General features: G+C 32.6%; 3 protein-coding genes across 3 annotated transcripts; 1 reads left to right on the plus strand and 2 right to left on the minus strand.

Moving 5' to 3' along the window:
* Positions 1-7606: 7606 nt before the first annotated feature.
* Positions 7607-9331, plus strand: LOC140830742 (uncharacterized). The gene is made up of 5 exons (XM_073194208.1): positions 7607-7887; positions 8362-8430; positions 8642-8717; positions 8790-8854; positions 9036-9331. The coding sequence occupies exons 1-5, from the start codon at positions 7726-7728 to the stop codon at positions 9099-9101; spliced, it is 438 nt and encodes a 145-aa protein (XP_073050309.1). The 5' UTR covers positions 7607-7725; the 3' UTR covers positions 9102-9331.
* Positions 9332-11972: 2641 nt separating this feature from the next.
* Positions 11973-15456, minus strand: LOC140830743 (CASP-like protein 1). The gene is made up of 3 exons (XM_073194209.1): positions 15096-15456; positions 12705-12831; positions 11973-12361 (listed from the first exon to the last, which is right to left on the minus strand). The coding sequence occupies exons 1-3, from the start codon at positions 15356-15358 to the stop codon at positions 12137-12139; spliced, it is 615 nt and encodes a 204-aa protein (XP_073050310.1). The 5' UTR covers positions 15359-15456; the 3' UTR covers positions 11973-12136.
* A 1554-nt stretch (positions 15457-17010) lies between these two features.
* Positions 17011-19854, minus strand: LOC140829716 (CASP-like protein 1). Its single transcript, XM_073193022.1, has 3 exons — positions 19509-19854; positions 17456-17582; positions 17011-17348 (listed from the first exon to the last, which is right to left on the minus strand). The coding sequence occupies exons 1-3, from the start codon at positions 19754-19756 to the stop codon at positions 17124-17126; spliced, it is 600 nt and encodes a 199-aa protein (XP_073049123.1). The 5' UTR covers positions 19757-19854; the 3' UTR covers positions 17011-17123.
* Between the last annotated feature and the right edge of the window lie 6883 nt (positions 19855-26737).

The raw sequence follows: 26737 nt of genomic DNA on the forward strand, positions 1-26737 counted from the left end.
TTTTTTTTTAAACGATAATATTTGATCATACAATTGATATCATATTAAGATAATATGTTAGATCACGATCTATGATGTGTTTGGTATAAAGAAAACTAACACTTACAAAGTGAAAAATATTGGGATTTAAAACATGCCACTATTGTAAAGTAGATGAATTTGAAGGTAGTCAATAGTAGGTCTACCAAACAGGGAGTTACGATAAATTGACATTTCACAGTCATTGCAGTTGACTAGTATCTCATCTACCATCGACCCATTTGACAATTTCATCATGTTTCACTAATTTCATGCTCAAATAACATTAACATAAACAAAATCATAGAGTTTTCACTTTTACAGAAATGACAATAAAATATCAATAACACAATAAAAATTTGAATTCACATAAAACTTGCGACAATATTTAAGCACGGTTTTTCTGGACTCGTTTATTTAAGGAAAATGTATATTTTGTTAACTACCTTGTGTTATTCATCATAATTTATATGAGTAGGTATCTTGTGAGACGGTCTCACGAATTTTTATCTGTGAGATGTGTCAATCATGCCGATATTCACAGTAAAAAGTAATACTATTAGTATAAAAAATAATACTTTTTCATGGATGACCCAAATAAAGATCCGTATCACAAAATACAATCCGTAAACCATCTCATACAAGTTTTTGCCAATTTATTTATACACACATTATTTCCGGTTAAAATATTCATTTTCAAACTTTGTAAATCATTTTCTTTGCATTTTTTTTATATTAAACATTCTTCTATTTATAACTTTCATACGTATTATTGAAAAAAAAAATTCCATCAATTCGAATAAAATTTTCATAATCAATTCCGCACGTCCAACTCGTTTCATGAATCGAAAAGAATGAGAAAAAGATTCTGTATGAGAATCACTAGGTTGGCCTGTTTCGTCTCACCAAATGATGGGTTGTGACCGGTTGCGGTCAACCCTCCCTCTCTCCCAACCTAATACAAATAAAAATTGGCTCCCCATCCTGTCTTGCCAAATAAACGAGTTGAGTTGATAAAATTTCAACTCATCTAAACAGCGGATTGCGAACCGATCGTCTCGTTAACACAATATATTTGACAACTCTCAGTTTTAACGTACTGGTATTCCACCCGTGTGATGCATTGAGTGCTATTTTTTGTAATTAATGATTAAAATTAGTAAATATTAGTCTTCGAATAATTGTTTAAATTATTTATATAATATAATGAATATATTTAAAATTTCAATATTATTATATAAAAAATTAATGTCATTTGAAATAACATTCATCTTCTATTATTAAATTAACTTTATCTAGGTTGAGTAGAAGTATTACTAATACAAAAATAAGAAAATATATTTAAACGAATATATAATATTTTTATGAAAATTTTAAATCATAAATAATGTTTTTCAAATAGTTAATTTTTTTCATTTATTATATGAATAAATTTTGATTAAAAATTTTAATTATTTTTTATGGCATGTTTAAAATATTTATATTAAAATTTAATTAATAATAACAATAATAATAATAATAATAATAATAATTTACGGACAATCAATATACAGAAAATTCACGATAAAACTCTTTTAAAAAGTTAGAAAACATCATATTATATAATTTTGTTTATTTTATTTAATATGATAGAAAGTAATTGGAGTTAACTATATAAAAATAACATAAAACTCAAAATCATAATCGAAATTAAATTAAGTAAAATAATCAATATATAAACTTAATTGTAATTTATATTTTTAAGAGTTGTCAAATTCAAATTTTAATTATAAACAAACTAAAAATACTTCACATTTAATTATGTATTTATTTTATTTATATATACATTAATATTAAAAAATATTTGTTTTTATAATATTATTTTTTATAGGAAATTTCCAAACATGACAAAAATTTGTTTATATATATATAGTTATAGATGTCTTGATGTGGGCTTCGGCCCAATGATGTAAACGAGGCCCAAAACATCTCTTTCATCTCATAATTATTCATTTTTTTTTTCAAAAATAAAAAAAAAACAATTAATTTTGGACATAAAAGATAATTTTTTTTAACATAAAAGAGATATTCTGAAATATATAACTAACAATATCATTTCTGGGAAAAGACCCAAGATATTGGTGCGTGAGCATCAACTTGATTTCCAGATCGATTGTTCCGGGTGACAATTAACCGGGTTGACCCAGTTCACAAACATTAACCAGCCTGTCACAAGGTGGGCCGATCATAGTTTGTTAAACTAGAAAATTGCTTAGTAGTATATTTCAATATAATATTAAATTTACTATAATCTATATTTTAAAAAACTTAGCAAGGTTTTTAAACAGATTTTAAAAATTTTAAGTTAACTTTAAAAATGTTAGGGTCATTAGAATTATTGCTGAAGTTGTCAAAGTTGATTCAATTAATAACTTCTATTATTTAGGACATGTAGGTAGAGTTTGACCATTTCATTAGCCAATTACCATGTTGTTAGTTCCATTAAAATATGGGCTGTTTGTTTCCTATTTTGTGTCATTGTAAGGCTTATATAAGCCAACTGTTTGTTCTAATAAAACTACATGTATTCTTCTGTGAATTGATTTGTACTTGGAGTTTACAACAATTTGATATCAGAGCCTTATCATGGGGCCTGATTGTAAAGAAACCGCAGTTTCTCGAGAAGAGAAAGAGTGAGAATCCAAGCATGGGAGCTGAAAATAACTTTGTTCAACCTGCAATTCGTAAGTTTGATGGCCATTACGATCATTGGTCCATGCTTATGGAAAATTTTCTTCACTCAAAGGAATATTGGAGTTTGGTGGAGACTAGAATTCCTGTTGTAGCAGAAGGAGTGGAGCTTACTGAAGCACAACAAAAATCAATTATAGACCAGAAGCTGAAAGACCTGAAGGTCAAGAGTTATCTGTCCCAAGCCATTGATCGAACCATTAAGGAGACGATCCTCAATAGAGACACTGCCAAGCACATTTGGTAATCTATGAAGTAGAAGTACCAGGGTTATACAAGAGTCAAAAGAGTACATCTACACGCTCTTCGGAAGGAGTTTGAGGTTCTACATATGAAAGAGAGTGAAAGTGTCGATGCGTACTTCGCTCGAACACTCATCATAGCAAACAAGATGAAGATTCATGGTGAAAACATGGAGCAATTGGTGATCATTGAAAAGATCCTAAGATCAGTGACATCAAGGTTCGACTATGTTGTGTGTTCAATTGAAGAGTCTAATAACTTGGAAATCTTAACTATTGATGAGTTGCAGAGTAGCTTGCTGGTACATGAACAGAGTATGAACGAGTATGGAGGAGATGAGTTGGCATTAAAGGTTACCTATGATAATATTGTTGGTGGAAGAGATCGAGCTCGTGGAGTTTCTCGAGGAAGAGGTAGACAAGCATTCATCAAGGCCATAAGTGTCAACAATTAGGGCATTTTAAATATGAGTATCCTAAATGGGAGAAGGAAGCGAATTATGCTGAGCTTGATGAGAAAGAAAAAATGTTGTTGACGTCATATGTAGAACTTAATCAATCAGAAGATATCTGGTTCCTTGACTCAGGGTGTAGCAATCATATGTAGGGGTGGGTACACTCTACCGACTACGGTACCGTATACCGTACCGTAAATATCGGTATGTAATTTTTTTATACCGATACCGATACCGGAAATTCGGTATACCGAATTTTCGATATGTAAAAAGTTCATACCGGATACTGTACCGACATCGAAAATTTTGTCAGTATACCGGAAAAATGTCGGTATACCAAAAATGTTTTCGGTATACCGGAAAAATTTTCGGTATACCGACATTTTTCCGGTATATCGAACTTAAATTTAAAAAAAATAATAAAAAAATTATTTTCGGTATTTCGATATATACCTAAATATCGGAAAAAAATAATTTCGTACCGATACCGATACCGAAAATTTCGGTACGGTATATCGATTTTTTTTTCCAGTAATTTCGGTATTTTTTTGGGTACGATTTTTCAGTATTTCGGTATTTTTTCCCACCCCTAATCATATATGTGCAAATAAGCAGTGGTTCTCAGATCTTGATGAGGAATTTCGACAATCCGTAACACTCAGGAATAATTCCAAGATGGTGTGTTGGGAAAGGGTAACAAAAGGATGCAAATTGCTGGAGTTATTCAAGTAATCACTGATTTTTCTATATACCTGAGTTGAAAAATAACTTATTAAGTATTGGACAATTACAAGAAAGATGTGTAGCCATTTTGATACAACATGGAGTATGTAGAATTTATCACCCCAAGAAAGGGCTTGTTATGCAAACAGCAAAGTCTGCAAACAAGATGTTCATACTGCTTGCAAGAATTCTAACGACAGCACCCATTCGCTTCCAAACAATTCTTGAAGACAACACTCATCTTTGGCATTGCAGATATGAGCATCTAAGTTTCAAGGGTCCGAGAACATTACAATATAAGCAAATGGTGAGAGGGTTACCACAGGTTGAAGGCACCATCCAAAATATGCACTGATTGCATGGTGGGAAAGCAACACAGGGATGCAATTCCAAAGAGGAGTTCATGGAGAGCATCACAAAGACTGCAGTTGGTACATGCTGATATATGCAGACCCATCAAACATGTCTCCAATAGTGAGAAGAGGTATTTCATAAGCTTCATTGATGATTACAGTCATAAGGTGTGCATATATTTTCTTACTGGAAAATTCGAAGCTTTTACTATCTTCAAGAATTACAAAAACCTTGTTGAAAAAGAGACATGAACTTTTATTTTGTCTACGCACAGATAGAGGTGGAGAGTTCACAACTCATGAGTTCTATGCCTTTTGCAATCCTAATGGCATTAGCAAGAAACTCATTGCAGCTTATACTCCCCAACAAAATGGAGTAGTTGAGCGCAAGAATAGGACAATCATGAACATGGTTAGAAGCATGTTTTCGTTGAAGCAAGTTCCGAAACATTTCTGGCCAAAAGCAGTAAATTGGGCAGCACATGTGCTCAATAGAAGTCCTACATCGGCAGTGAAATATATGACTCCTCAAGAGGCTTGGAGTGGTGTCAAACCCAATGTTGATTATTTTCGGGTTTTTGGATGCATTGGTCATCTTCACGTGCCAGACAGTAAAATAAAGAAGCTGGATGATAAGAGTTTTCAGTGTGTGCTGTTAGGGATGAGTGAAGAGTCTAAAGCATATAGACTTTACGATCTAGCGTCTAAGAGTTGTAAGCAGAGATGTGCTTTTTGAAGAAAATGAGTGCTGGAATTGGGGGAGAAGTAAAGAAGAAGCAAGACTAGATATCATTGAGTGGGGAGATAGTAATGAAGAAGAAAGTGAACATGATCAAAGTGAGAAGAATCTGAAGAAGACGGAGAGGCTAGCTTATCTTCAGATGAGTCACCTGGAGAAAATTCTCTAACCTCTGAAGGAATCTCACCACAAAGGAGGAACAAAAGAGTACCATTCTGGATGGAAGATTATGTGAGTGGGAGAGAATTTTCTCTAGAAGAAACTGAGCAAAAAAATTTGGTGTTATCTCAACTGCAGATCCAACTACATTTGAAGAAGCTGTTCAAAATTCCAAGTGGAGAGCTGCCATGGACTTGGAGATAAAAGCAATTGAAAGAAATGGGACTTGGGAGTTAACAAATTTGTCTAAAGGAATGAAAAAGATTGGAGTAAAATGGGTTTTCAAAACCAGATTAAATGAAAATGGTGAGATTGACAAGTGTAAGGCTCGATTGATGGAAAAAAGGTATGCACAACAGTATGGCATAGATTACACTGAGATGTTTGTGCCTGTGGCTCGGTGGGATACAATTCGAATGGTAATTGCTTTAGAAGCTCGAAATGATTGGAACGTGTATCAGCTTGACGTCAAATGTGCGTTCTTAAATGGAGAGCTAAATAAAGCATTGTTTGTTGAGCAACTACATGGTTATGAGAAGAAAGGTAACAAGTATAAGGTGTACAAATTGAAAAAGAAATTGCATGGCCTTAAACAAACCCCTCATGCATGATACAGTCGGATTGAAGCATACTTTGTCAAAGAAGGATTTGAGAGGTGCAGCTCTGAACACATCTTATTCATAAAACCAGGAGATGGAGGTAAAATTTTGATTGCTAGCTTATATGTTGATGATCTAATTTTTACTGGTAATTATGAGAGCATGTTTGTTAAACTCAAGAATTCTATGAAAATTGAATTTGATATGACTGATTTGGGAAATATGAAATACTTTCTCGGTGTGGAAGTTTTACAAAATCCTGAAGGCATTTATATATTTCAAAGAAAGTATGCAAAAGAAGTTTTGGAGAGGTTTAAAATGGAAAAGAGAAACAGTGTGAAGAATCCCATTATTCCTAGCGTTAGACTAATGAAGAATGAAAAAGGAGCCAAGGTGAATGCTACCATGTATAAACAATTGGTCGGAAGTCTCATGTACCTAACTGTGACAAGGCCAGACTTGATGTATTTGGCATGTCTCATTAGCAGATTCATGGAAAGTCCAACTGAGTTGCATTTGCAAGCTGCAAAAAGGGTAATAAGATACTTGAAAGTTACTATGGACTTGAGAGTCTTTTATCGAAAGGAAGGTAGTGGAGAATTGATGGCATATATAGATAGTGATTATGCAGGAGATATAGATGTCCGGAAAAGCACCTCTGGTTATGTGTTTCTACTCAGTGAAGGAGCTGTATCCTGGTCCTCAAGAAAACAACCAGTAGTTACTTTGTCCACTACTGAAGCAGAGTTTGTGGCAGCTGCATCTTGTGCTTGTCAAGGGGTGTGGATGAGAAGAGTATTGGAGAAGCTTGGTCATTCTCAAGGCAAGTGTACTACTGTGTTATGTGATAACAGTTCTACCATTAAGCTATCCAAGAATCCAGTCATGCATGGACGCAGCAACACACATTGGTGTAAGGTTTCATTCCTTGCGTGTTTTGACTAGAGATGGAGTTATTGAGTTGAAGCACTGTGTCACACAAGAACAAGCTGCAGACATCATGACAAAACCACTTAAGTTGGATATGTTCTTGAAGCTATGTGAGTTAATGGATGTATGTGTGGTACCACGAATAAACTGAAAGCATTACTGCAATCAGTTTAGGGAAGGAATTGTCAGGGTCATTAGAATTATTGTTGAAGTTGTCAAAGTTGATTCAATTAATAACTCCTACTATTTAAGACATGTAGGTAGAGTCTGACCATTTCATTAGCCAACTACCACGTTGTTAGTTCCATTAAAATGTGGGCTGTTTGTTTCCTATTTTGTGTTATTGTAAGGCTTATATAAGCCAACTGTTTGTTCTAATAAAACTACATATATTCTTTTGTGAATTGATTTGTACTTGGAGTTTACAACAAAAAATAAATAAATAGAAGTGTCAAACCGTAACTGTGATCATCGGTTAACTGTAATCGGAACCGATACCGCCAAAGAAGATTATGATTAAAAGGCGAGATATTTTGAACCATCGAATCTACTAGAAGTGCCAAAGAAGATTATGATTAAAAGTCGAGATATTTTGAACCATCGAAATCTACTAGATGTGGGCTTTCAATAAAAGTAGTGTTTTTTCCCGGTTTTGAGTGTGGGCCTCTCTTTAGTTTCGTCCAAAACCTTTGGGCTTTCTTGGCAGCCGCAAGCGAGCAATCGATCAAAAACTAGCAAATTATCCAAGGCCGAACAACAAACGTACGGACCTTGAAGATGTGTAGCAATGGCGTCGAGAAACTCAGCGGGAGCATGAATCAATTGAGCGTCACTGCTGGACCATCATGTGAAGGGTCTGGTGGCGTCAAAGTCACCTCCTTTTCTCAAGTGTCTGACGATGTTACCTTCCACTTTCAAATTATTCGTCTTCAGAAACAGGTTTGTTAAATTCTTGATCCTAAATATCTTTTATGATTTTGAGCTAGATTTACTTGGGTTGAATATGTTTCTTGTTGTTTCGTTTCATTTTTCCAAATTTGTGTTGCTACTGTGGTTTAAAGCCCTTTTATTTCCTTCGAGCTTTCGTGTGTTGTTCATGATTTTTTCCTCCGTTTTTTTTTTGTGGTTTTTCTTTGTTTGATTGTTTGCTTTGTGACTGTACTTTGAATCTCCTCCTCGATTGGTTCGAATTGAATGTTGCCTTTCATGCTCTAATTTTTAGCTGCGATGCCAAATCAAAATCAGAATGGTTCTATGTACCCAAATAATATCGTGTTTCTTGAAAGTGAATTAAAAAAAGAAGAAGAAGAAGCTCAAGCTCTCGTGTACATTTGTCTGTGCCTTGGAGCAAAATCTATCTATTGCTTCTGAAAATGTGCAAAACATGACCCGTTATTTCTCCCTGCTTTATAGATTTATGTGTGGATTGGTTGCAATTCTGCAAAGTTTGGACACCTATATGCGGCTGGACCTACACGACAGGTTAAGTGCACTCTCTACTGTTTGCAGATGGTGCTTTCTTTTCTTTGCGTAGTTATTTTAATAGCAGTTCTTACAATAGTATTCTATTGTCGGCACGTAGTATAGCATGCCGTTTCAAGATTGCAAATGAGGAATGATTCAAAAGCATTGGAGCAGTTGACCATCGATCATGTTTTGCATCTTATTCTTTTCTGTTTTGGATCATTAGCAGAGTGATACAATTGGTGTGACCTCTCTAATTGGAGGGACTAGTGATAACACAGGATATGGCATCGCACGTCGATTAGGTATAGTTATATTAACATTATTTTGCTTCGTTGTCCTCTGGTATTTTGGCTGATATGTGACTTAACTCTCAGTTCTAAAGACTGGTCTTAATATCGTACTCGCTTGTAATCTTCCAAAGAATAGCCCCATGCTTGAGGTCAGATACCTCTCTTACTCTAACTCTCCCCAATTTATATTAGTCTTGCAAATTTTGCTTTCTAATGGTCTTTAGTTGATTATATGACCATTTTCAAAGTTGTTCGTACTTTGTTGATCTCATTACTGGTCATGCTGGCATTGTCATAATTTTTTCTTGTCTTCGGTAATGGGATGTTCAGGTAAATGCAGAGAAAATCTTGATGCAAAAGCTAATCAGCCTGGGATACACAAATCCAAAAACCTAATGGACCATCTTCATAGAGGACTTATCCTAAGAGCATATCCAGATTCCGGAGTATAGACGATTGGCTTTGTTTTCTTAGTATCTGTATCTATATTAACATGTGTTTTTTAACAGGTGGCATATGTTTCATTTTCTTTGTAACACATTTATTATAAAAACACTCCATCATTGAGCCATCTACTTATTTTTGTATCCATAAGCGAACTATATATAATGGTCTTCACCTCTTTACATGATGTTTTGAGAATTAGTACTGTTGAAGTTCAACTTGCAATGGTAATTTTAGTGAAGCTTTAGCAGGTTACACAGAGATTGACATAACTCCGCGGCTATTACTCAGATGTTTTTCATCTGCAACCTGTAAACCTTTAGTTCACTGATTGAAATAACCATGGAAGACGAGTCTTAGCTATCCATATATTGGGATTGATACGCTGAAGCTGAACCAATATTTAGTTGCAGGATAAAGGCGAAACAGTTTAATTTTCGGAAGATTTTAAGTTTCGGCATGGTCATGATTATCAGTTTATCTTGCAGGATAAAGCCTTCACACAGTGATGATGCATGTAAAATTTTCTATTGTTTTAGTCTTTTGGAGGAGCTAAGCAGAGTCATCACAATCGATGTCGAGCCTTAAGAGAAGTATGTTAGAAAAGAATCTTCTAAAGGTAAATTTTAACTCCATTAAATTGAATTTTTAAACATTGCACATCATATAAAGGCAAGATCGAAGGGAGGTTACAAAAACTGGAAGCCTGTCTTAGAAATTAAAATCTCATCAAGTGTTTGTTGTAATAGAAATATCAGCTGGTTGTATTTCTGTGGCAACTTGTTCAATAAAAACAATACTTGACTTGCTCGTGTCAAGTAACTTCTTGACAACATATGTCTTATGTCCTTATGCTTAATTATTGGATGTTGAATATGTCTTTTTTGGAGGAATTCATTGCACCATTATTATCTTTAATAAATTGTTGAATTTCATCTGAAACATCTTACTTGTCAAGCATTTGTCTCGGAGTCCGACCCTATTAGATATTGTTTGGTGACGAAGGATGAAGTATTTTAATTGTGAAAATATCACGTGGTCTTTCATTCACATAACCTTGAAAATACTAAAATTATATATTTGTAAAATTTCTAAAATGATAAGAACATGCATGTAAAATCAAATCAAATTTTTATTATTAATATACATACATATATATATATATATATTTGTATCTATATCAATATCTATATATAAAATCAAATTAACTTTTTAGTATTAATCGATATCCATATAAATATTTAAAATATAAAATATCACATGAATATTTTTACGTACAATGGTAAAAAACACAATTGAAAAACATTATCTTTTATCTACATAACTTATAAAATGCTAAATGTCACGTTCCGAGGCTGAGGTTAGTCGACACCAACGTTGTTTTACAACCACACAATTGAAAATAACAAGTCATATAGTACATTGTAAACCAAAAAACAATTTATTACTCGTTATCATTCATAAAATAATAATATAAATTCTTAAAACGATAAAAATATGTGGAAGCGTTTACAACTTACTAAGCGAAAAATTGAAATAACTTCTTGATTAATCTTAATATCAGCACCAAAATTGTTCTTGTTCCTCTTTCTCGATTTCCTCTTTTAACTTATCTGTGGAGAGTAGAGTAATGAGTGAGTGATATGATCGTCACTCAATAAGTGGGGTCGTTCGAGCAAATATATAACAAATAACATTTGAATTTCGAAAACCACATATCATATCATGCATAATATGATTCTCATAACATGTAGATAATCATCGTATCTTTCTAATGCATACTGATTCGCTTCATTCCAATAATCGAGCTAAGAGATATGGCTACAATACCGCAACTGTTCATATCCAATTGATTGCTGTTTTCGTGCAATCAGTTTGGTCATTCAGCAACCGGTTTGACCTAGATACCATTCGATTTTGCCAAACTTACGGGAGGTACGACTTGTTCCAAATTGAGTTTTCTGATCAGTCAATTTGACGGATTGTCATTTGAATCATCCAGCTGATAAATATGATCAAAACACCGAAACTCGCCATAAATTCAGTTTGACTAAATTCATTTTTAGTTTTCATATTGTGTTTATAACTTCACACGTGAGTAAATATGTTAGAAATACAATCACAAGTTTTGTTAACATCAAAATCAAGATTGCGAACATAAAATGTTCCAACAGTTTATCTACTTTGTTTGCTTCATTTAAATTTCATTTACGACAAAAAAATAAAACTTGTGATTTTAAAATTTTTCATTGCAAATAGATAAATTAAATTCAGCTTATTTAGTGTATAAAAATATACAATAATTTTAGTCAATTACACGAATGCATATTGTTACTTCCAAAATATTTGAATGAAGTGAAAAATATACAACAATCACGGGGTTAAACTTGGAACAATTATTTGAGATTAGACAAATGAAGGAAATTACTCTATAAATAGGAAACATATAAATATTTTTTTTCAGACTTGACAAAAATAACAAAATTCATAAATAAGTCTTGACTTATTATTAACAAAGCAATTGAAAATCATTGCATATTTTCAAAAAGCAAAAATATTAATAAAAAAAAAATGATCCAACCCCAAAATGTTAATAGAGCAACTGAGAAGATCTAATATGAAGATATAATAATACGAGGTCTAATGAAAATCAACAAATACGAGGTCTAATGTAAATCAATAAACTTCATATATATTGATAAATGTTCACCTTTAGATACATTTCTCGGACAACTACGATAAATATTTATATTTATTACGCTTACAATGTTTACTAGTTGGAATCTAGTGTAGTTCAGTCTGCCTAACGAAAGTTTACGCGTGTTAAAAAAGCACAATCCAGTAGTTCAATCAAAGTAAATGATACATCAACAAATATAGAACAATAAACGTACAGATTCTAGTTTTCAACTGCACAAGAAACACATATATATAAATATGCACGCGCGCGCATACACACACAGAACATGTTCCATCGTTCGGGGACCCTATTTCGGAATTTTCTTGGACAAGGAATAAACAGAGAGCAAAACAAGCAACACGAGCACGATGGACCCGAACAAGGAAATGGCGACAGAAGCTCCAACGTGCCTGCAGAACTTGCCGTACATGTTGCACACTTTCATCCAACCAACATGGGAATTGCCCTTCAAACCTATGTAAGCCACTCCACCGGCAGCTCCGGTTGCTGAAGCCACAATTCCTAGCAGCAGCTGCAACACACAAACATTGCTGCATTTAATATTTTCTCAATTTTTTTTATATAGATTCTTTTTTATAACTAATGCACGAGTCCGCGGAAGGCCCGTATAAGCTAAACTCGACACAATACACGTTATCAACTATCTCGTATTCATACTCGTCCTAAGAGAATATAGGACTCAAATTACTTACCATGTCCATATAATCCAAACTCGACACAGTAAACATTGTTATCAACTATCTCGTATTCATACTCGTCTTAACAGAATATACAACTCAAATTATCGAGTATATCGATTGTAACCTCTTATAAACTTTTCGAACTTCAGTGAAGCTATATGTAACAAAACTTACCACATCGAGTATGATCAAATGAGACAGCGCCTTTGTGAAGCTGCCAGGCTTGAGTAGAGAGTAGAAGGATAATAGAGTTGAGAAAATGGCGTAAAAGCCCGTAACTGAGAGTGCTGCTACTAAGTATCTGCACGGAGAATAGTTTCTCTAGTTTAATGATGCAGTAATTTTAAATTACTCCATATTTTTAAATATTTATTCAAGAATTATATTATAAGTTTATATAAATATCATGCGACAATAACATTTTTAATCATATAACTTGTCATTGATCAATTAACTATTTTATTCCAAGAAATGCACTTTATTTTATTTTTAATCCATTTTCATCGGAGTTCAAGCGTAACACCGATACCGAAAGATATTGACAGGACACTTCGGTGAGAAACGACTGAAAATAAGAGAAATACAAATTAATAGACTGAAATAATGAGTTGATAAAAAGCATAACTAAAAATGAAAAGTTGAAAAAAATTAATTTACTATTGCAGGAATATCAATCAATCAATTTCAGGGTCCCCCCGTATCGAAGACTAATTTTGCGTAGAAAGTTGGAGTAAGTCCAAAATTTATTTGCGATATTTTTGGGCGCAGATGTGTCCAGTAATGTGGTGGTCTTTTCATTTCATGTGATGACAATATCTTTTTGCGCGATAAAATTTATATTGATTATTGAGGACAACACTTGATTTAAGCATTATTACAAAAACTTATGTGAGACGGTCACACGAATCGTATTTTGTGAGACGTCAGATCTTTTATTTGGGTCATCCATTAAAAAATATTACATTTTATGCTAAGAGTATTTCTTTTTATTGTGAATATCGGTAGGGTTTATCCGTCTCACAGATAAAGATTCGTGAGACCGTCTCACAAGAAACATATTATTATTAGTATTATTATTATTATTATTAGTAATAAATTGAGTTAACTGAATTCAAGCTCAAAACAAGTAATTAATTAATTAATTAATTAATTATATATATAGTTCGTAAGATGTAAATATAATATAATTAATTTAAAATCTAGATAAATAAACAATTAAAATTCGAACTCAACTTAGTAATTAAGCTACATAAGTTTTGAGCTTAATTAAATCATTATGAGCTGGTAAATTATATATAATTGGACATTGAACAATTAGTGGCAGCCACAAAATGAAGATTGTCAAAGATTTAATAAATCTTTGGTGGAAATTTCGCATCACCAACTTTTCTGCACAGTAACTAATCAAATTATTGAATCTTTTCCTCTTTTTTTTTTTGAAAAAATACTTTTTTTAGACATAAATTTTAAATATCATTTATCATCCTATGAAAGTGAAAAAGCATAAAACCTTATGTGGTTGATATGCAAGTGTTCGAAAATACCCCTAAACTTATAAATGAATAAAAACAATCATAAAAATATATAAAAATGAGCTCACGTGGGTAACTCCCGACTCATTTAACGATAATTAGAGTTGAAATCATGGGATGATTTGATCGAATTAATGGTTTTTCCATGTTATATTTTTGGTCTTGTAAGTTTTCTGGCAAAAACTTGTGTGAGAAAGTTTCACAGGTCTTATTTTGTAAGACAGATCTCTTATTTGGAACATCCATGAAAAAATATTACTTTTTATTGTGAATATCGATAGGATTGACTCGTATCACAGATAAAGATTCGTGATACCCGTCTCACAAGAGACCTACTCTACTTTTTATTGTGAATATCAGTAGGGTTAACCCGTCTCACAGATAAAGATTCGCGAAACCATCTCACAAGAGACTTACTAATTTTTTCACGTCATCATTTTCTTACATCTTGTCAGCTTTCTAAAAAAAATGCAAATTAGAGAGTTTTATGCTCAAATTTTAAAAACACAAGGTTATAAATGACCCTTTATTTGACTATGGGGATTTTATGTTCATTTTGACTTTCCCAAGGTAACAAATGATATTTTCCATAGTTTAGCAGATACAATGCAGGGTATATGAGGGGATTTCATTCTGTACTTCGGTTATAATCTCAAAAATACGAACTCTATTATTTTTTTAGAATAAACTATAAATCGAAAACAAAAAAATTTGAATGTTCTGATATATTTAAATTAAATATAATTTTTTTTTAAAAAAAAACAACTTAGACTGTCAAAATATACAGAGATTTACATACTACACATAGTTAAAGATATGATTAAACTCCATGCATGTTTAGATGAAAGGTGAAAACTTGTGTGAGATGGTCTCACGGGTTGTAATTGTGAGACAGATCTTTTATTTGGGTCACCCATGAAAAAATATTACTTTTTATGCTAAGAGTATTACTTTTTATTGTGAATATGAGTAGCGTTAACTCGTCTCACAGACGGTCTCACATGAGACTCACTCTAGATGAAATAGAACTTACATAAGAGCTGGGGAATGATTAAATTTGGCAGTCCTTTTGACCAACATTGGAAATGGAGGAAACTGGAATCCCTTCGTTTGCTTGCTAGTAACAAGCACCACAACAGCCACAAGTGCCGAAGCAAACAACAAGAACCTCAACACAACCTCGACCAAAGAAAAGTACTTGGTAGCCACAGCATCTGCCGAGGTTTTCGCTTCCGACCGTGGTTCAGCCTTCTCGGGCTCTAGCGCCACCTTTTCCGCTGTCACAGTGCTGGCCATGGAAATATACGTGTTTGTTGTTCTTAATGATTTTTTCAGACAAACTTTAGTTTGGTAACATAAGTTTAAGAGTGAAAGATGTTATGTTTATAGGATAAGAATATGTGTGATATTATATAGAAAGAGGGGTTTGTTTTATTGGTTGGAGTTTCCTATATGGTAAGCTGATCCATAGGATCGAACACTTGTACCTCTATCAAATGTTATAGTCAGTAATAATAGGTTTATTCTAATATTTTAAATTGTACGAAAACTCAAGTGTTATGTGGCGACCGCAATTATTGAACTTCAACATAATGCTTCAAATAAACATAATAAGGTCGATTAATTTGAAACCATTAATTTCATATAACTGTCTGTCTAAATTAAATTAAAAAAGATTTCAAATTTTTCTTCTTTTAGTTTATTATAAATTATATAGGATTTCATATACACAAATACCGGCATCATTTTGAAGTACAAAAATGTAACACAAGTGGATTCCATATTGATGAAATTGGAAATGGATTGCTTAAACGAGAGATAAATCCATGCTACGCCTTGAAGTAATATCTTTTGTATTTTAATATAACGTGTTCGATTGATCATTTAAATTCAAAATAAAAATACGTGAGGTTCATAGACGATCAATTGAACAAGTAGTATTAAAACACAGAGGAGCGCTACACTAAGCATGATATTGACTCCAGGGGCGGAGGTAACTGTTCTTATACCCGGGCTTTATCCCAGGCGGTCCAAATTTTTTTAAAAAATTAATATGTAAATTTTTGTATAATTTTGGATAAATTTAATATTAGCCCGGGTAGATCAATTTAAAATATTAAAAGATGTTAGAGTTTAAAATTCTATCCCGAATAGCGCCAAGTTTCTGGCTCCGCCACTTCTTATTGACTCAGAACAAATATGTATGTCGAATATATTTAATTTAATTTTTTTTAATCTAAAGTATTTTCTGGTAAATTAAATAATTGATAAAGTGGGCTAATTGGAACCCAATTTGAAATCACAAAAGATTGACGAGTCCTATTTATGTTGTGTTTGAAGACGATAATGACTGATCAAATCAGATCATGAAGATTGCTATATTTATACTTGGTGATCTTTGCAGACAATACTTGCATATATGTAAGAGAACACCCGTGTTTCGCGGGCTGCTGGACTCGGGGTATGACAATAACTGCAATTTTATAAAATCTTATTGTGCTAAATATTTAAAAATCAAGGAAAATGATTTTCTTTTGTTCATTAACTTGTCTAATTTTGGATTTCGTTTCATTAAGTCTTCATTTGGTTTTGACACACTAACTATTAATCTTCCGGTACTTTGCTCTATTGTTGACGTGACATCTGACAAGTCAACAATTTCTGATGCAACGTCATCAGTATTTTACTATGTCATGTTAACAACTGAACCAAAATATTCTAAAATTAACATTTAGTGTACTGAAACCAAACTACGAAAATTTAGTGGATCAAAATTCAAAATTGAAATAAATAAAAACCCGTCTCAACTAAAAATTATTGAGCACGTTAATGAAGTGCGAGTTAAAGCCTGATATTCCTTGTATCGATAACTGATTAGGCAGTTTCCTCACATTTTGTCTGATCAATGAAAATTTAAGTACACGAATCATGATACATCAACAAATAAATTAAACAAACAATTAATTCTAGTTCTTTTCATTCTTCAATTCCACGAGAAACACATCTAAATATGCACTCACACACACACACACAACAACAACATGTTCGATTATTCGCGACCCTATTTCGGTATTTTCTTGGACAAGGCGTAGACGGACAGCAAAACAAGCAGCACAAGCACGATGGATCCGAACAAGGAGACCGCCACAGAAGCTCCAATGTGCCTGCAGAACTTATCGTATATGTTGCAGACTTTCATCCAGCCAGCATGGGAGTTGCCCTTCAAACCTATGTAAGCTACCGCAGCGGCAGCTCCAGTTGCTGAAGCCACAATTCCTAACATCAGCTGCAAACCAAAACATCTTCAAATTTGGTGCATTCATTCATTTCCAAGAATTTTTGAGCATCGATCTCATCAAGAAAATAACTAGTAAATGTAACAAAAATAATTACCACGTCGAGTATGACAAAATGAGACAGTGCTTTTGTAAAGCAGCCAGGCTTGAGAAGGGAGCAGAAGGATATCAGAGTGGAGATGATGGCATAGAAACCTGTAACTGAGAGTGCTGCTACAAAGTATCTGCATTCATAATAGTATATTTATAAATTAGTGTTACCATAATTTAATCGTTATTGTGGACTTTTTAAAATAAAATAAGAAGAATTAGACACATTTTTTAAAAAATTATATTTAAAATCTCATTGCTTGACAACCGCAATGTTATAGAAACAGTAGATATTCCGTCAGATACAAAAAAGATACAAAGATGGACATTTATCAGTATATGCAGGGTAAACCCCATATAAATATATAAATATGCGATGCACTATCAAAATAATGTCCCAAGAGCGTTTAGAAACGGCCGGTCTGCCACTGCGACTGCGATTACGACTACGCCGATTCCGACTCATGGCTTTGTGTGTGTCAAATATATGCACCCAAAAATATCGAAGTTTCAGTAAGTCCGAAGTTTACTGAAACTTCGGACTTACTGAATTGATTGAAGCTTGGCTATTATTGTAGAGTAGGTTTTTTGTGAGAAGGTCTCACAAATCTTTATCTGTGAGACGGGTCAACAGATATTTATAATAAAAAGTAATACTCTTAGCGTAAAAAGTAATATTTTTTATGGCTGACCCAAATAAGAGATCCGTCTCACAAAATACGACCCATGAGACCGTCTCACATAATTTTTTTCCATATTTATATTGAAATTTATTATTTTATGGACCGTAGAAAGAATACAGGTAGGTAATAAATGATCATACAGTTGAACTGGATACATAGCCTTATATAAAATTAAGTATATATTGTAAAATAAATTAATTCATGAAACAAGCGAGATGTAACTTTAATTGAAATAATTTTAAATTCAAAACAAAATAATAACATTTATTATTTAATTAAACAGCTGGACTCAATTAGCTACGTAAACTTGTATCTTAAGAAATGGTAAAGTGGCTTTGCAGTTTGAATAAGTCAGAAATTTCGCGATGCTTTTGTGGATTTATCCCTCCATTAATGACTTTTCTGCACAGTAACTAATCAAATTATTGAAGGTCAGAATCTAAACTTTTTCATCAGTTGAAATTTCAAATTTGTATCATGCATCTTTAAGGGTGATTTATTATATTATAACTTCAAAAATACTGAAATCTACGGTTTTTTTTTTAAATAAATTATAAAGTGGCGTGTGCTGTGTGTGTATATATATATATATATATATATATATATATATATATATATATATATATATATATAGATGATCGTGCGCGCGCGAATATAAAATTGAGGTGTCACTTATTTAATTGATATGATAAAACATATCAAAATTTTTATCTATTAGATGAGCACTATATCATGATTGATGCATATATATACACGATTAGTGAACAATATATCAAAACTATGTATATCATAAATAGATATTTCGATTGTTCTAATATTTAATTAGAATATGATAACTCTAGAGCACTCTTACCACTTCTTGAATATTTTAATAGAAATTGTGAAACAAATTATTATGTCCAGCTGTCTAAATCCATTTGATAAAATCAATGATTGGGTTCATAAGAGGAGATGGACACAAGTCAGATACGCAACAGAGAATTTGAAAATAAAAATTGAGTAACATATTTTTGTTAATGACTAAATTAAGGAAAAAGTGGATTTTCGTTAATGACTAAATTAAGGAAAAAGTGGGTTTTTGATCTCGAATAATATGGACGAAGAAAAAATAATCATCTTGTCTAGAAATGTCTAATTTTAACAAGAAATTGAGAGCCGTTTTCCTTTAAATTTTAAAAGTTGATCCAAATGATTTTAAGCTCAACAGACGAAAATGGTAAACATCTGATATGATTTCGACAAATTTTCAAAATCATCATACAATTTTTCATATATGTTGCATGTGGTATATATATATATATATATATATATATATATATATATATATATATATATATATATATATATATATATATATATATAGTGCAAAAGACTTACATATAAGCTGGGGACTGATTAAATTTCGCATCCCTTGAAGCCATTGGAAATGGAGGAAATGGCGAAATCGGGACAATCTTCGTTTGCTTGCTGGTAACAATGACCAACACAGCCACAAGTGCCGAAGCAAACAACAAGAATCTCAACACAACTTCAAGCAATGCAAAGTACTTGGTCGGCACCGCATCCCCCGAAGTTTTCGCCTCCGGTGGTGGCGCCGCCTTCTCGGTCGTCGCTGTGGTGGCCATGGAAATATTTGTGGGTTTTTTTTTTCTCTTTTCCTTTCTGAGTTGTTTCACCCTAAATTTAGTTGGATAATGTAAAGTTAGTGTGAAAGATTTTTAACGAATATGGGATAAGAGTACATGTGTATTATATATAATGGGATATGTTGTGTTGATTTAATTGGTTTAGAGTTTTCTACACGCCAAGCTAATGTTTTAAATGAATATAATATGTTGATTTCATTTTAAATTTGATAGGTATTTTTTTTAGTAGGTTTCTTTTAATATCATAATCTGTGAGACGGGTCAATCATACTCATATTCACAATAAAAAATAATACTCTTAGCATAAAAAGTAATACATTTTCATGGGTGACCCAAATAAGAGATACGTATCACAAATACGACCCGTGAGACCGTCTCACACAAGTTTTTGTCTTGATACGGTATCAAGAATCTTTATATTGATACGCATCAATCCTATCGATATTCACAATAAAAAGTAGTACTTTCAGAATAAAAAGTGATATTTTTTCATGGATAACCCAAATAAGAGATCTGTCTCACAAAATACGACGCGTGAGACTGTCCCACACAAGTTTTTGTTTTTTTTACAATTCTTTTGGATTAGGAAGTGTGAAATGTTAGTCTAATTGAATTAATTTTTTGATATTAGAGTATCTTTCAAACATATTTTTTTAAAAATTGACTTATCTTGAATATGAATTGGTACATTTGATATTGTTTTGCCAGTCAGTCAAGTATTTGAAACAAAATATGTCAAAAAATAATCTTCCTTCCTAAGTTTGGTATATTTTGATTGCTTTATAATTAATTATTTGAAGAGAAAATAAACGGAACTAAACCGAAGATATCTTCCTTTTTTTTTTTAATTTTTAGTTTGGAGTGAGTCTCATGTGAGACCGTCTCACGGATCATAATCTGTGAGACGAGTCAACTCTACCCACAATAAAAAGTAATAGTCTTAGCATAAAAAGTGATACTTTTTCATGAGTGACCCAAATAAGAGATCCGTCTCACAAATAATACCCGTGAGACCGTCTCACATAAATTTTTGCCTTTAGTTTGGGGAATGTTTGTTATGATCGGATTTCAAATCCGAAATTTTGTCTTAAATTTAAGAACTTGATGATGATCATGGCAGATAGGATAAAAATATTCATTTGTTTGGCCATTTCTTGTACTCCTTTAAAATTTAATTGATAGGGTAGTTCAATTTTAACCCTTAGATATAATTAATGATTACTTAACGCTAGTATTAATAAAATTAATCTATTCATTATCATTATGATCCTTCAAACGAAGAAGTTAACTAAGCATATATTTTAATAATACATCACAATTTACGATGTAATAATTAGGTACAAAATTTTATGATCATATCTTTTTAAAAAAATTGAATATAGTTGTCTCGTTCAAAGGAATCTGAATATTTTGGACTTAATTTCATAAATGAATATTTAATGCGTATTATATAATTATATATATAATATTAAATATCTTCGAGGGAAAAAAATTGTTTACGAGACTCAATTTGGGCCCAATATTAGCTGTCTCGATATGGTCCAACATCAGTTAATGCCATTGCCAGCGGCGCCAGCAACAATAGATAAGGGACACGAATTTGCTGTCTAATTAATTATTAATTTTTTTATTATCAAGTGTATATGAAATAAACATATTTCTTATTCTATTGTTTAACTAACTTGTGGACAAGACAACTAATCAAACCTAACCGATGTAATTGTAGGGAAGACCTTGTAAGTATACTACGTAAATCTCACGAATCTCAATTTTTCTTAGAGTGAATTTCATATGAGACCGTCTCACGGATCTTAATCTGTGAGACGAGCCGACCCTAACGATATTCACAATAAAAATTAATACTCTTAGCATGAACAGTAATATTTTTTCATTGATTACCCAAATAAGATATCTGTCTCACTAATACAACCCGTGAGACCGTCTCACACAAGTTTTTGCCTTTTTCTTATTAGATTTTTATGTTAATATCAAAACTTGAACCTGACTCAACCCTAAAAGCTAGCTCATAGGGTAAGAATTGTCCAGCTCCATATATGCAACTCCCAGAGATTTTATCCAACCAATGTGAGACAACTAACACACCCTTCTCATGCTCATGAATGAGCATCTGGAGTGTGTAGTTTACAAATAATACAACTATGGGCAGAATGGATGACCCAACTATAGAGAGTTCAACACATAACAGTTGAACTTGAGTTCTGATACCATGTTAAGATTGAGACTTGAACCTAACTCAACCTCAAAATCTAGCTCTATGAGAGAGGATTGTTCAAGTCCATATATGAAACTCCCATGAGTTTTATTCAACCGATGTGGAACAACTAACACACCCTCTCACGCATAGGAATGGATGTCTGGAGCGTGGAGTTTACAAATGACCCAATTATGAGCAGAACGAATGACCCAATTATAGGTAGTACTACATAATGGTAGAACCTAGTGCTCTGATATCATGTTAAAATTGAGATTTGGATCTAACTCAACTCCAAAAGCTAGATCAAGCGGGGAGGATTGTCCATATCCATATATGCAACTCCAAAAAACTCTATTAGACCATTGTGGAGAATCTTAACACACTATCTCAACTCTCATTAATGAACATTTGGAGCGTGAAGTTATAATCCAATTATGGGCAGAAAAGATGGCTCAACTGTGGACACTGTCAACAAACTGATGGTGGGTCTAAGATCTGATACCTTGTTAAGATTGAGATTAAGATCTAATTCAACCGCCAAAAGCTAGCTCTAGTGAGAAGATTGTCCAAGTCCATATATGCAACTCTCAGGAACTCTGTCCAACCGATGCGAGACATCTTAAAAGCTAGTTCTTGTGGTTGAGTTAAGTCTAAATCTCAATCTTAACATTCTATATTTGTTTCTTCGTGATTTTTGTTATTCATATTGTTAAATTTCAGTCCTTAGTCTTGATTTTTCAGTTAATGGAAATTTTATTCATTTTTCATTATAGGCGGTGTTGTCGCATATCACATGTTATCGTCATGCCACATCAGAAAAATGGTAAAAATTGGCCAAAAAAAAAACAAATTGATATCATATTAAAACTTAAATTTGATATAATCGAGATCAAATCAAAAAAACATATATAAATAACAAAAGTTGTGATGTTTCATATCTATTAGATAACAAATTGGGTTTTTTAATTTACTTATTTTTATTTAGTTTGAAAATTTTGGAATTTATTCTATATTCTTATCTCTATTATACTTTTTTCTCCTATTATCAGCTCAGTTATATTTCCTTATTATTTTTCCTATTTTTTCGTTTGATCACCCTTTTATTATTGTTATTATATATTTGGAAATCGCAATATATATTGACTAATTAATAGAGAAGAGCTGTTCACATAAAGACACATAAATCCCCTCATGAGTGAATTTGGTGTACAAATTTATTATATACAAACACTTGTGTGAACGCTCAAATGTGGGACGGATCTCTTGATTCATGAAAATGTATTATTTTTCATCCTATCATACTACTGTTATTGTGAACAAAGGGTTGACCCTGCAAAAAGAACGCACTTTGACACTCACTCATATTTGATAAAACATACATTTTGGGACTCTATTGAAAAATCAATCCTTCATAATAAGTATTATTAAAATATGCAAAAGCCTTTGATATGATACAGAAAATTTAAAATAATTCAAAAGTTTCTTATTTATTATTTTGTTGAAAATTTTAATTCTTGTCATACACATTGTATTACACAATACAGTAGCCTAATTCACACGCGTTCGCGTGTGTGTACAATTTTTTATCATCATCGGTGGACTAAAGTGAAATTTGACAAATTATGGAGGATAAATTGATATTTGAATGTTTGAAATAAAAAAAAATAAAGTGTGTGTTGCAATTTTAAAAGGAAAAACAAAAAAACAAAAGTGTAATATTAGTATCGTATAAGGGTTAAATTGAAAAAAAAATTTGGTGTCTACTCTAGATAGTTATTATCATGTCTTCACACTTAATAATATAGTATAGATGTATGATAATATATATGTGTGTATGTGTGTGTGATGCATGAAAGGAAGAATTTAAAGTTAAGTTTTAAAAGGAGAAAATGTGTATGTGGGATGCTTGTGAGTTACATCTTGTTTTTACTACGGTCATCAGTGTTTTATGATGGACTCCTCTTGTGGATATTGTTTTGTTTGTGTGGCATTGAGTGTGAGAACCTGAATTTTCAGCAGCAGCTAGCATTTTCAGCAGCTAGCAATATTCAGTAGCAAAGAGAAATTCCAGCAGAAGCTAACAATTCCAGTAGCAGCTAATATTTCAGAAAATTGTATTTTTCCAGCAGACAGAATCTAGCAGAATTTCAGCAGCGAGATTCCAACTTGCAACTATTGATTCAGCTTAGACTTGTAACTGAAGCATTTAACATGAGATAAAGGCTGTGAATAATAGATTATGGCTATTAATGGGGAGGCTAACAATCAGAAATTTGTCTATAAATAACACCCTCAAATCTCTGATTAGTGTTACACAAATCCTGAGTTAACACTTGAATTTTCGAGCTAAGAGAGTGCTTATTTTCGAGCAGTAGAAACCAGTAGCAAGAACAAGCAAATTTCATACTTCAACCGAACTCTCTAGCAAATTACAGTAAATGAGCTTATGTATAAATATCTTGAAATCAGTTTGATAATTTCTGTTTTATGTATTTCTGATATCTGATTTTTGAAGAACTGAAACCTGGTGAACTAATTGTAGGAATATATATTCTGAACATTACACAATTCTGATTACTGGCATCACCCATTAGAAGAGAGAACATATAGGTGACTCATATAAGTTTAGCCATGAATTTCACAAACGTGCCCAGTGCTTACTTGTTAAATTTCTGATTTCTGTTCCGAATACTGATTTCTGAATACTGATTCATGTTCTAAAAATAAGAGTTTCTGTATATTATTTGTATTACTGTTTCTGTTGAAAATGATTTTGAAAACTCAGAGTTATTCCAGTCCCCGTTCATTGAGTGACAACCATATCACTCACCCACCAAATCCATATCTGATAAGAACAAGGAAGAAATATTAGAAGAAGAAGAGCAGATCCAATTCTGGGGCTGGTGAAGAAGAATGTCATTTCTCTCATTTCTCAGTTTTAGTTTATGTTTTCCGCGGCATCTGTTAAGACGTTGTTATACTTGGTTTTACATTTCCATTGTAAAACATTAGTCATTTGACTTTGTATCAAACAATGAATATTCAGTATTATGAATAAAAGACTGGTTTCTAAATTTTGTACTTCTGGGGCTTATTGTTTCGAAAGTAAATTTGAGAGCAACATCAGTGTTGACCAACCCCGTCCCTGGGGCGTGACACTGAGGCACCTGGTTGGCTACATTTAGGCGCCCTATTTGCAACTTAGTACTAAAATACGCGCTAAGGTGCATGAATTTCTCTCAACCGGATTATGAACCATGCTGCTTTGATGATACTTGATTGTCAAGTCTCTAGATTGATACGTATCGACATCAAATTGTTTAACAATAACACGAACGTAAATAACAAATTTGAATGTACACAATTTTCAAACAAGTCAATTTTTTCATAAAACAAATATATTTTCTCTACAATCCAAATAAACATAATGTTTTACAACAACAGAATATAAATATAATATAGTGAAAATGAAACTAAACGGAAAACAGTCTTATTTTTCTTCACCATTCCCAAACTAGATATGATATTCAACCTCAATATTTTCATCATTCTATCTGAGAGGGGATTGGAGTGAGTGAGTAATATTGTAACGCCCAAGATTCTACGACTGTTCTCACTGTATCAAGACGGGTCTTTCTAGCGTTCTTATATCCTCACTCACACGCACCTTGGAAACTTCCCATGTGGTCATCCATCCCAAATTACCTCAGGTCAAGAACGCTTAACTTTGGAGTTCTTATGTATGAGCTACCGAAAAGACGATGCACCTTCTGGATATGAGTAGTACATCAAATCTTTTAAGCCCTCTCAACTGTACAGTCCATTATATTGAACAGTCTCGGATCCTCCTCATTCCGGTGTGTGATCGGTTCATTCATGTTCCATCCACTAGATGCCTGCCAGGGAGCCGCTAATTGTCTGTGCAATCTCATGGCACCGGCGATCACCCTCCGCCCTCTCGGCCTTGGGCCTCACATGCCCCCCAGCTTCTGCTTGGTTCGTCCCCGAACCACACCGTATTAAGAGAGGTCGGCTCTGATACCAACTGAAACGTCTGCCCTTTTTATTGCTTTAAAAGCACTAAAATTTTTTTTTATTACACTCAATTTTCGGTCATATACATATACCACATGAAAATATTTTAAAAATGGCAGGCGTTTCAAATATGGTCGCCACTCAGTAAATATCGATATATATCATTTTATACCAAAAAATTATCTTATATTTTTTAAAAATATAACTTTATTATTTAAAATATTATATATTTTTTAATTTATATATACTATTTCGGTATTTCAGTATATATCAAAAATTTCAATTTACATACAATTCATACCGAAAATTTCAGTATCGATACCATATCATACCGAAAATTTCGATAAATTCGTTATTTTTTCTCACTTCTAATTACAACATCAATGTCACATGAACACGTCGAAAGGTACAACTTCAGCTAAAATGCAATTACGAACAAAAAAAAATATGTTTACTAACTTATAAAGGCTGAGACCTTAGAAAAATCGTTTGGTACGTGTAAGACATAAAAAAAATTTGTTTGCTTTCATGTCACTCATTCCATTGATTTTGTAGCTTTTAGGTAAATTTCAAATCTTCCACAACTTCTCTCACTGTCCCATTTTTTTCTCAACTTCGTTTCAATTCAATTTTTTTTTTCATGATATGCTTTAATTGTCATATTTAATCATAATTAATAATTGATTTTGTTTTACAATTAATCATAATCA

Source organism: Primulina eburnea, chromosome 4 (genome assembly GCF_022965805.1).
Source record: "Primulina eburnea isolate SZY01 chromosome 4, ASM2296580v1, whole genome shotgun sequence".
Lineage (NCBI taxonomy): Eukaryota > Viridiplantae > Streptophyta > Magnoliopsida > Lamiales > Gesneriaceae > Primulina > Primulina eburnea.

Coding starts and splice junctions, on each gene's coding strand:
- LOC140830742 (XM_073194208.1), top strand. CDS start 7,726: ATGTGTAGCAATGGCGTCGAGAAACTCAGCGGGAGCATGAATCAATTG. Junction 8,431..8,641: donor CGGCTGGACCTACACGACAG/GTTAAGTGCACT, acceptor GATCATTAGCAG/AGTGATACAATTGGTGTGAC. Junction 8,855..9,035: donor AGAATAGCCCCATGCTTGAG/GTCAGATACCTC, acceptor TGGGATGTTCAG/GTAAATGCAGAGAAAATCTT.
- LOC140830743 (XM_073194209.1), bottom strand. CDS start 15,358: ATGGCCAGCACTGTGACAGCGGAAAAGGTGGCGCTAGAGCCCGAGAAG. Junction 12,832..15,095: donor AATCATTCCCCAGCTCTTAT/GTAAGTTCTATT, acceptor TTCTCCGTGCAG/ATACTTAGTAGCAGCACTCT. Junction 12,362..12,704: donor ATTTGATCATACTCGATGTG/GTAAGTTTTGTT, acceptor TGTGTGTTGCAG/CTGCTGCTAGGAATTGTGGC.
- LOC140829716 (XM_073193022.1), bottom strand. CDS start 19,756: ATGGCCACCACAGCGACGACCGAGAAGGCGGCGCCACCACCGGAGGCG. Junction 17,583..19,508: donor AATCAGTCCCCAGCTTATAT/GTAAGTCTTTTG, acceptor TTATGAATGCAG/ATACTTTGTAGCAGCACTCT. Junction 17,349..17,455: donor ATTTTGTCATACTCGACGTG/GTAATTATTTTT, acceptor TTTGGTTTGCAG/CTGATGTTAGGAATTGTGGC.